Below are 11,443 nucleotides of genomic sequence, written 5' to 3' on the forward strand. Positions count from 1 at the left end.
GTGTACCGCAGGTGCTGCAGGAGTTCCATCAGCAGGTGTTTGTGCAGAAAAACGCCGTTTTCCAGAAAGCGGCGGACTTCTCGTACCAGCCCATCGACACGGACACGGTAACGAGCGACCGCAATCCGGTTGGGTTCATTTTTAAAACAAAAATATTCAATTGGGATTGTATGGAAGCGTATTGCATTCACTTGAAAAAAAGAATCCGGTTTTCTGACATATTTTGGGGAAGCTTTGTTTTTTGTTTTTTTTTTAATTAATTTTTTTTTCTTTTTTTTTCTGTTTCACTGAATATTTTTTTCTGTCAAAAAAATACAAAAAACAGGCTAAAGAATATTCAGAAAAAGAGGAGGAAAATTTACTGATAAAAACAGGGGAAAAAAAATAAGTAATTTCTCCTCCTGTTTTTCCTGAATGTTTTTTTTCTTATTCAGTGAAACAGAAATAACTAATATTCAGAACAACTAATTAACTAATTATAAAAAAAATACTTTAAAAAAAAAAACAAAGCTTTTCAAAAAAATTGTCAGAAAAGCAGGAGATTTTTTTTTTTTTTTACGCTTCCGTATTGACTACATTTAGAATAATTTAACCCAGGGTTCAAATTATGTGCAACATTTTATTAATTGTCATTTCAAGTTACACAAGTTAAAGAGATACTTTACTTATTTCGTCATTTTTGGCAGTCAAACATTAATATTTTGCCTATAATACATGTGATATTTTCATTATTTTCCATGTACAATTAGTACCTTTTAAAAACACATTTTGCAACTTGCTGTCGACTGAAAATGACGTCACAAAGGGCTCAGGTAAGCAACTATTTGTTCGTGGAAAAATAATGAAAGTATCATATTAATTATAGACAAAATATTAACTTTTTATTGCTATAATGGGCTAAATAAGTCAAGTATCCTTTTAACCACTCGAATAGATATTAAAAATGCCAAAGCAGCTTTTAATAACTAAGGAGGGCTAATAAATGTCAAGTGTAAAATGAAATCAACCTCAAATCTGAACATAACACAAAGTGACGTGCACGTGGCACACGTTTGCAAAGCGAGGTTGCTTTTAATTATTGATGTCATATTCGACAACCGAATGTTTTCACAAGCGGCGCTCGATGATCTCATGTGAAAGCAGCGACGCGGACTTTGATCACTTTGCAAACATGCCGTGTTTGCGCACGTCGCAGGCGCCCGCCCACCTTTTTTTTAATTCATGTCAGCGGCGTGTTTCGGTGCTCAGACGGACGTGGACAAAAAAAAAAAAAAAAAAAAAAAAAACGACGCCGGCCGCTTTCGTCATCCCGGCATAAAAGCAAGTCATAGGAACGGCTTTTTTCCTCTCCTGCTACAAGTGGAAATGGACGGAGACGGTTGAAATGCAACCTGATGCCTACTTTTGGCCAGGTGGAAGATACGCAAACCCAAACAATCTGTGACTCACAGAAAAGTGATAATATAATCAAACGGCGAGAGAGGAACAAGGTCCATTTTTTTTTTTATTGTCGCACTATATAATTCAGCTTTCAATAAATGCGTTATATAAGTCACGCATCTGACGCTGCCTCCAAAGGTCAAAAATTGCTCGGACGACTTCCACTCTGCGGCCTGCGTGCTTTTGATGTAACGTATATTCGTTGATGTCGGGCACACGAACGAAGGAACGAACGAATGAACGAAGGAACGAACGAACGAAGGAACGAACGAAGGAACGAACGAAGGAACGAACGAAGGAACGAACGAACGAACGAAGGAACGAACGAAGGAACGAACGAACGAACGAACGAAGGAACGAACGAAGGAACGAACGAACGAACGAACGAAGGAACGAACGAACGAAGGAACGAACGAACGAACGAACGAACGAAGGAACGAACGAACGAACGAACGAACGAACGAACGAACGAAGGAACGAATGAACGAACGAACGAACGAACGAACGAAGGAACGAACGAACGAACGAACGAAGGAACGAACGAACGAACGAACGAACGAACGAACGAACGAACGAAGGAACGAACGAACGAAGGAACGAACGAACGAACGAACGAACGAACGAACGAAGGAACGAACGAACGAACGAAGGAACGAAGGAACGAACGTCCTCCCCGGTGGCGCTCTGCCCTCTGCAAACACTGCACAATTTGTCCGAGCCGCACACGGCGACGTTGTTTTTGTTGGACGTCCCAACAAGCGGCCGCCTGTTCCTAAAGAAAACATGAAGGGTGGACGCACAAAAACCCCGCCCACCCCACTTCCCTCCCCTGCCCGCGCCGCTTTGGCCAGACGGAGGATCCGGTAAAAAAAAAAAAAAAAAAAGTGGCAGGTGGTGGGCCGGCCCCTGTGAAACAGCCCATGTGTGAAAAGCGGCCATTGTGCGCGCACACACGTGCTTTCATGTGGAAACATCTTAATGCAGGTTTTGTGTGCGACTTGCTCCGAAACGTTGACAAACCTGATGATGATGATGACGATGATGATGATGATGATCATGGTGGTCCCTCCCTGTTTAAATGGCAGCGAACAGCTGCTGGGCACGTCAATTAGTAGTCCACCATTTCCACCACGCTGACGTCATCTTCTTGGAAGGAACGTGCAGACTTGCTGCTCGATCCACGGCAGCACTCCAATTTCTTCGTTGTCTTCGCCCGTCATCTCTTCATTTATTTATTTTTTGGTCCTTCCAAGAGACATTCGTCACCCCCAACACCACCACCACAAAAACAAAACAGCTTTTTAGTGTTTTCTTCCCCCCCCCAAGGTGACGCATCTGATAAAAGAGAGCGGCACGGCGGAGGAGCACAGCTTGGACAAGGAGGCCCGCAAGTGGGCCAGTCGGGTGGCCCGAGAGTACAAAAGTATCATCCACACACAACGGGTGAGACACGCACACACCGCTTCATTCATTTATGTATTTATTTATTTGCAACATACTGTACGGTCTCCTTGATTGCCAAGAAATGCGCCTACAGATATAAAGCATTATTATTATTATTATTATTAGGGTTATAAGTAGTTGATAGATCATTAGTTGATTGTTAACGAATGAGTTGTTAATGACTTATTAAATGTTTGTTAATTGTTTGTTAAGGATTTATACTTATGACTATAAACAGTTAATATGTCATGATTAAACTGTTAGTTATTGAGTTATAAATGACTTGTTAATTAATCATTTGTAACGATATATTATAAATGAGTAAGACTAAGTATTAGTAAATGACTTACTAATGACTTGTTAAGTATCGGTTAATAGTTTCTATCTGTTATGAGGACGTTATTGTAAAGTGTTCGCTATTCCTCATTTATTACCGGTTAGTAAATGAGGAACAGTTGCAACTTTACAATAACATCACAATAATATAAATTACTGACTTACTTACTAATACTTCACTTGTATATGAGCTCATTCTTTACATAGTAGATGTTAACCATCTACTAATACCGATGAAACTTTGGAACAAGTTGAAAGTAAAGAATTTGAAGGTGAAATTGAAAATATAAAATGACTATGCCGAAATATCAATTTTCCGTCCCATTGAACTTTTTCCACTCATTTGCTCTTCTACAAAGTTTCACTGGTTTAGTATTAGTAGATGGTTAACAAACTATTAACTGCTGCTACTACTTAAATATGAGTTATTACTCGATTTATGTTTTTGGGACGTTATTGTAAAGTTGCAACTATTCCACATTCACTAACGCGTAATAAATGAGGAATAGTGGCAACTTTAGAATAACGTCCCAATAAAACTATGACGTAATACTTAACAAGTCATTAGTAAGTCATTTGCTAATAGCTTGTTAACCATGTATTACTAATTTATAAAATAGAGTTATGAATAATTGATATACAGTTAACAAGTCATTTGGAGCTCAATAACTAACAGTTTAATAATGACATTTTTACTATTTATAGACATCATTTTAAAACCTTAACAAACAGTTAACAAACATGTAATAAGTCATTAACGACTCATTAATTAACAGTTTACTAATGGTCTATTAACTAGTTATAACGGGTAGTTATTATAAAGTGTTACCTAGTAGTACTAGTCGTAGACTTAGACTTAGACTTGACTTTATTGATCCCTCTGGGAAATTTACATGTCCAGCAGCAATAAGAACAGATAATAAAATAAAAAATAATTCAGTCAATCAATAAATAAGGTTATTACACCAGAGATTGAATTCATAATAATAATAAAAATAAAATGTAAAATAGAAATTCAATCAATCAATAAATAAGGTTATTACACCGCAGATTGAATGAAATAAATTAAATTACAGTGCAATTACATGTTGCATAAACCAGGTCCAGTTAAATATTAGCGCCATTCAAGAGCACCTAAAATAGTTTGAATATGAGGTCAGTGTGATAACGCTCAAAAGCTAAATGATGACAACATGCAGGTGGGAGGAGCATGATGGGGACTTTATAGTTCTGCCGTCACTCTTGTGGTCAGAGCCAAGTTATTGCTGACCTCATCTGGGATTTTTATTTTTATTTTTCCCCCAATCCCGGAACGCCAAAGTCAAACAGTAACCAGGAAATGAGTCACATTCTTGTGAGCATGCAAGATGGAGTCATTGCTGGGTTGTTGTTTTTTTTTTAGCTATTATTGTCATATTTATGTGTGTTTGTGTGCAGGTCTTGGAGGAATTTGGGTCTCAGGAGAGCTCTGAGCAGAACGCCGGCGAGCTGGAGGCCAAGATGGAAGTGGCCAGGCAGAGTCTCCGGAGGGCAGAGGTAACTGTGAAAGAGTGCTGGGGATCAGCGCGCCTGTCAAAGTGACACCAAAAGCGCCACCTGCTGGTTAAAGAGCGCAATCACATGCGCAAAAGAGGGGGAAAAAAACAGTGACTTCCTTATTAGGTTCATTCGCTTTTTTTTGAGGAAAGGAAAAAGCGAAATCGAATGATCTGACGTTGCCGCCCCGCTAGACGGTCAAGGTGAAGGCCGAGGCCCGTCTGGACCTGTTGAGGCAGGCGGGCGTCGGCGTGGAAACGTGGCTGAAGAGCGCCATGAACCAGGTGATGGAGGAGCTGGAGAACGAGCGCTGGAACAACCTCAGCGCTAACGACCCTTCGCTTTCCGTGAGGACCACAAAACTCCTTTCACACTTTTTTTTTTTTTGTTTGTTTTTTTGTCATCACGCAACTTGTCCATCTCCTTCCGGAAGGGAACGGCCGACTTGGAGCGCGAGGACGAGGAGGAGGCGGAGGACAGCGGCGAAGTGTTGGACGACAGCAGCTCCAGCCCCTCCAGCACGTTGAAAAATTACCCGCTCACCTGCAAAGTGCTCTACTCCTACAAGGTAGGCGGAGCCTCCACTTGACTTGGGGTTGCCACCCCACAACATTATTCACTCTTGAGACAAATACTGAACAGTGTGAGACGGATTTACCAACGATTTAGTGATCAGTTGTCTTCGATGAGGTGAAGTCACCAAACAGAACTCCTCAGATAAGGGCCCGGCCGATATGCATTTTTTTTTAGGCTGATATCGATTTATTGGCAGAAAAAAAAAATACAGATTACCGATTAATCCGGGGGGAAAAAAATCCTTGGATGTTTGCATCCTTGAATTTTGAGAAAAGAAAGTCTTTGAATCCTTGAAATATCAACTTTATAATATAATTTGAAATGACAATGACAAAATAAAAATAACAAAAAGTGAAATAAGAACAGAATAAACTAATAATAACAACTGAAAAAAACAGTAACAACGAATACTGACTGACTGTTCCTGTGCGTTTTGGCCTCTTGGGGGCAGTGTGGTGCCGTGCATCCATGGCGTACACACTTAAAGGGAGTACAGAAGAAAGTTGCGATTGAATTCTAAGAAAATAAGTTTTTCACACAGTGGGAAGAATGTGTGCCTTTGTGTAGCGTTATCTCATCTGTGGGTATGTGTTCCCACAACATTGGTGTGTGGATATTCGTTATTTGAAAGAAAAACACTCCCGAAGTCGGTGCGAACTTCCTGTTAGCATTTGCTAACTTCCTGTTAACGCTAGGCTACTAGTGATGTTTTAAAAACGAAGCATGTTTTGTATTTAATTTAAATATACAGTGGATGTCATTTTTAACGTTGTGTATTTAGTTTTACAGTTAACCCAAAATCATCAGCCATTTGGCCCATTTGAAGTTTGAAGGCCAAAAATCGGCCGATTCTAATCGGCGGCCGATTAATCGGTCGGCCCCTGGCTGAGATTGACGGTCTTGGATATCCCTCCCATTTACCTGCTGAATGCGATCTTGTTGCCATCAGGCCTCTCAGCCAGATGAACTGACCATCGAGGAGCAGGAAATCTTGGAGGTCATCGACGACGGCGACATGGAGGACTGGGTGAAGGTTAGTTCGTTAGTCCAGCTGCAATCACCCGTTTTTGTCACCCCTGACTGCATTTTCTCCCCAGGCCAGAAACCGTAGCGGCCAGGTGGGCTACGTCCCGGAGAAGTACCTGCAGCTGCCGTCCTCCAACAGCCTGCTGAGCATGCTGCAGTCCCTGGCCGCGCTGGACGCTCGCTCGCACTCCTCCAGCAACTCCACCGAACCCGAAAACGAGCCTCCCGCCGCCTCCGTCAACGGAGACTCCGGTGGTAAGTGTGAAAGAGAGAAGAATTCTTTTCATCTTGAACATTTTTTCAATGAACACGCCCACATTTTCAAGGCAGTCAAGAGTTCTTTAACACTTTTACTGCCACTCGTTATCAAAACGTTATCATTCACGTCATCCTTGAAAACGTTCTATTTCATCAGATTTCCTCATCTTTCATTGTAATTTGATACACGGCCACCCATTGAAGAGATACAATGCTGCCATCTGGTGGCCATAGTTAGTGAGTGTTTTTGATTCCACAACCCATTGACCAGGCCCGCACTTAGATGTTGCACTGCCCATTGATTTAAAAAAAAAAAAAAAAAATGTAGTTGACGTCATTTAACGTTTATGGCGGCATACATTGTGATTTTATTTATCGGGATTAAACGTTTTTGGCAGTCAAAGAGCTAAAATGTGACCTCTATTACCAGTAGTCCGAATGTTGGGCCAAACCTGGAAGAAAATTCAAAATGGTTGACTTCCTGTTAGATTCAATATATGGCTCCAAGAGACTTTTTTTTTTTTTTTGTGTATGTCTTGGGCTGTTCCATATTCTCATCCCAATATCCGATTTATCCGTCAGTGTCATTCGCCAAGGCGCTGTACGACTACGCCGGGCAGACGGACGACGAGCTCTCCTTCCCCGAGGGCGCCATCATCCGCATCCTGAGCCGGGAGACCCACGAGGACGACGGCTTCTGGGAGGGCGAGTTCAACGGCGCGGTCGGCGTGTTCCCCGCCGTCCTGGTGGAGGACCTGGCCGGCGGCGGGACGGGCCAAAATGGCGACGGCGGCGGCGGCGATCAGGTAGAAAGTCAACGCAGACCCTTCAGGCAGCAAACCGGTCGGGCCTGAATTCACTGCTGCCAAACAAACCGCCACAGATGAAAAACAATCATACGTTTTTATGTGTAAAATATTAGTTATGAGCGATGATCAATATTATTATGTACAAGCGTAATTATTGTGTACGCGTTTACGCCACTCATCCGGAAAGCTTGCCATCAATGTTTGCAGGATATTGATGACACAAGATGGTGGTAAAAAGCACTTCAAACGGGAGGATCAGAAAGTATCAACTCCATGTTTCGAGCATGTCCACAATTATGAGTCCATATTGCACAAACGATATTTAAATGAGGCGGATCAATGCTAAACGGGAGAGAAGAAGAAAAAATGCTTTCACTTTGAACACGCATTCAGGGATGAAAAACAAAAAAAAAGCCGTAATTTATTCAATCTAACAACACCAGTATACCACCAGACCACCAGATGGCGCCAAAGTAAAATTTAAATCGATTTGGCAACAGCACAAAAACTGCAAATAGCTGAGTTTTGAGCAAATAATGGCGGGAAAAAAAAAATTAAATGCCAAACTGCACATTCGCAGCTGCATTTTAGTTTGATCCTGAAATTTCCAAAACTTTTGTGTGCTTTAACTCATTTGCTCCCAAAAACGTACAAATATGTTCTATTTTAAATGTTTTAAGTGTCCCAAAGACGTATTTATACGTTTGTTTTTTTCTTTTTCTTTTTTTATGCTAGAGCATACCGAAGTCTTTGATGCAACCTCTCAACTGCAAATAACGGTTGAAGAAATGGTAGTTATTACAGAAATGGCCAGTAGGTGGCAGCAGAGTATAAGAGATCAACCAGGGCCAGGTCTTTCCCCACTGTTTTAAACAGATTTTATTTATATTCTAATGCTAATTGCTGCAGAACGGAAACAGATAGAAATATACTTTTTTTTCTCCTGGTGAAAGAAGAGACTTTAATCTTTCTTTTGGTCGGTTCCATGTTTTTATAGCAATAGAACACAATATTCTGTGGGCCTCGCAAAATGAGTCAAAATCCAGTAAAACAGCCGGGAGCGAACGGGATTGCGAAATGTGAAAATGGCTGCCAGTCAATGAGTTAAGTATTTATTTTTTCTCCCCCTCTCTTGTCATCTCAGTCGTCCCCCTGCACGCCGTCCCACTGCGAGCGCTCGCCTCGCAGCCCCTTCCACAGCAGCCCCCTGCAGACGCCCACCACCTCGTCGTCGCCCCAGTCCAGCCCGTGCAGCGCCGCCGCCTCGCCCGTCGGACGGCCGCCCGCCTACCACAACGGGCACCACCGGCCGCCGCCCACCACGCCGCACAAGAGCCCCTTTCAAAGTACGTCTTATCCTATCGTAAAAGTCGTCAAATTGAAATTCGCCGATCAACTCTGCTAAACGTGGACCTGTGTGATTTTTTTTATTTTTTTTTAGGTCCAGCGCAAGGCTCCCCGCAACCTCCCAAATACCCCGACAGCGGATCTGGCAGCATCCGACCTGTGAGTCCCATTTTTCATTCGATTTGGTTTGAGTCGATACACTCACATCTTTAACTCATTTGCTCCCAAAAACGTATAAATACGTTCTATTTTAAATGTATTAAGTGTTCCAAAGACGTATTTATCCGTTTGGTTTTTGTTTTTTTAATAATGCTAGCGCATACAGAAGGCTTTGATGCAGGCTCAACTGCAGAGAATGGTACAGTAGAACAGTAAAAACATGGTAGTAATTACAAAAAACGGCCAGCAGGTGGCAGTATAATAGATCAATCAGGGCCATGATAAAAACTATGGAGGACCAAAACTGCCAAAATTCTAAATTAATAAATGACTAAATAAATAAATAAATGACTAAATAAATAAATAAATAAATGACAAAAAGTGAAAATAAAAACTGATTTATTTCCATTTATATTTATTTTTTGGATATAATTTAGAATTATAGTTTTTTATATTCATTTTTATTTTCACTTTTAGTCATTTATTTATTTATTTTGAATTTTGGCAGTTTTGGTCCTCCATAGAAGGTGTTTCCCCACAATTCTGAGCGGATTTGTGAATAATGATGAAACTTAGCTATATTCTAATGCTAATTGCTGCAAAACGGAAACAGTAAATATACTTTTTTTTTTTTTTTTTTTTTTCTCCTGATGAAAGAAGAGACTCTAATTGTTCTTTTGGTAGGTTCCATTATTTTATAGCAATAGAACACAATATTCTGTGGGCCTTGCAAAATCAGTCAAAATCCAGTAAAACAGCCGGGAGCAAACATGGTTTCTTCAGTCAAAATGGCTGCCAGTCAATGAGTTGAACTCAAAACCAACTTTCCAATTTTCTTCTCACAGCATCCTGCTATTGGATAATTAAGACTAACGGGATTTTTTTTTTTTTTTTACGCCCCTCAGGTCCGAGCTGCTCCGCCGCCCCCCAAGCAGCATCCCCGTGGGCAGGTGAAGCGGCGAGAGGAGGTGGAGATCACGCTGGTGTGATGCGGAGACGGGAGACGCCCCCTCGAGGACGCCTCACACGGCCGGTGCTTTTTGCCGGAAGAACAAAACGGACGAACGAAGCGTGCCATTCAAACCCCCAACACATCTCCAGTTTTGATTTGAATACTTTCTTTCTTTTCACGTGAGGAAAATGGCTGACGAGCTATCCGAGTGTAATGTCACTTCAGTTTATCGAGTGGGGGTGCGAGGCTGGTCCTGCCCACCCCCCAACTGAAACACTAAAAGGGGGGGAAAAAAAGTAGCAATGATGTGAGTGGGAAGATTTTTTTTTTTTTTTTTTTTTTAAGAATGGAATGCTTCCTAGAAATTGAAAGTTTCCCCTTTAACCTTCACTTCTGACCTTGCTTGTGAAAATGAATCTCCTCACCTCACCCCTCCTAAGCGTCCTTGACCTTTTGGTGCTGTTCATATGGAACAGTGACAAGATATAAAATACTTGTCGGACCTTTTTTGGTGGAGAAGTCAATTATATTTTTTTTTGTTATGCCCCCACCAGGAAGAAGAAAAAACTTCACCCCCTAATAGTGTTGACAGTGGTCAAATCCCGCTTCATCAGATTCTGTGGCAAAGGCAGGGAAAAAAAGTGCCGCTTCCTGTTTTAGTCCTGTGATGGGGGGCAATTTTGCAGGGTTTCTGCGTGAAAGTTGCCTTTGTTCATGAACGGCGGGAGTGAATCCGGATGTTAAAACGTTTTAAGCGTGTGTCACACAATGAAGCACTTTTTCACGTCTTCGTCAGTATTTTGATTGTCGACATTTCTCCGATTTTTGTTTACCAGCTGTTATTGGTATGAATAATTTTGTCGTATTGCGTATTATTTAGCCTTAAATAGCCGCCCTAGTGTCTTATAGAGAAGCTATTGTCCTTTGAAATAGTTTAACAGAGAGCTTGGAGATGGATATCCTCACAAAATATTAGCAGTTTTTATTCTTTTATTTTTTTTATTTTTTTAGACTTTAGGATAATAAAAAAAAAAACAGTTCTACTCGATCCGCGTGGTGAGTTAAAAAACAACAACAGATATCCATCAGCCACGTTGCTGTGTTCTCGTTGATCTCCTTGAGATCTGAATGACATCAAACTTATTTTTGAAGTTTGCATTTACCCTCTTGTATTGAAATACGGGAAAAAAAAAGAGAAAAGTGTCTTTTTTTCCCTGTTTAGAGAAGTTAACGCGCTACATTTTCCATATTTGGTTCCGCCGTGTTCACCGCGTCGGCGCTGCAGTGACTGCCAAGCGTCGTATTTACACACAAGTGGATGTTTAACAGTATTTATTGTGTACAAATAAATGTGAAATAAAAGAATAGCTTCAAAAGTGGATCAATCGATTACTTCTTTTGTTTGTCTGCAGGATTCACATTCCTCGTTTGATTCATGTATTGAAATTTCTTAATACTTATGCTTATGATTAATAATTTTATATATTTTTTTAAATCTACCTCTTTGGCTTGATAACTCAATGATGCCATTCCCATCATTATTCCCATTTAATTAATTTAA

At 41.0% G+C, this 11,443-nt stretch overlaps 1 protein-coding gene across 2 annotated transcripts in view; it reads left to right on the forward strand.

Moving 5' to 3' along the window:
- Positions 1–11,261, forward strand: part of LOC144006605 (F-BAR and double SH3 domains protein 2-like) — a 24,985-nt gene extending 13,724 nt beyond the window's left edge. For both annotated transcript variants that reach the window (XM_077505532.1, XM_077505531.1), the window contains exons 10-20: positions 12–107; positions 2,767–2,883; positions 4,657–4,755; positions 4,950–5,102; positions 5,189–5,323; positions 6,281–6,364; positions 6,429–6,612; positions 7,198–7,421; positions 8,569–8,770; positions 8,866–8,930; positions 9,836–11,261. In XM_077505532.1, coding sequence (XP_077361658.1) covers positions 12–107; positions 2,767–2,883; positions 4,657–4,755; positions 4,950–5,102; positions 5,189–5,323; positions 6,281–6,364; positions 6,429–6,612; positions 7,198–7,421; positions 8,569–8,770; positions 8,866–8,930; positions 9,836–9,919 — 1,443 coding nt within the window. In that variant the 3' untranslated portion in view covers positions 9,920–11,261. The remainder of the gene's footprint in view (positions 1–11; positions 108–2,766; positions 2,884–4,656; positions 4,756–4,949; positions 5,103–5,188; positions 5,324–6,280; positions 6,365–6,428; positions 6,613–7,197; positions 7,422–8,568; positions 8,771–8,865; positions 8,931–9,835) is intronic.
- Positions 11,262–11,443: the final 182 nt, after the last annotated feature.

This window comes from Festucalex cinctus, chromosome 18 (genome assembly GCF_051991245.1).
Source record: "Festucalex cinctus isolate MCC-2025b chromosome 18, RoL_Fcin_1.0, whole genome shotgun sequence".
In the NCBI taxonomy this organism is placed as follows: Eukaryota; Metazoa; Chordata; class Actinopteri; order Syngnathiformes; family Syngnathidae; genus Festucalex; species Festucalex cinctus.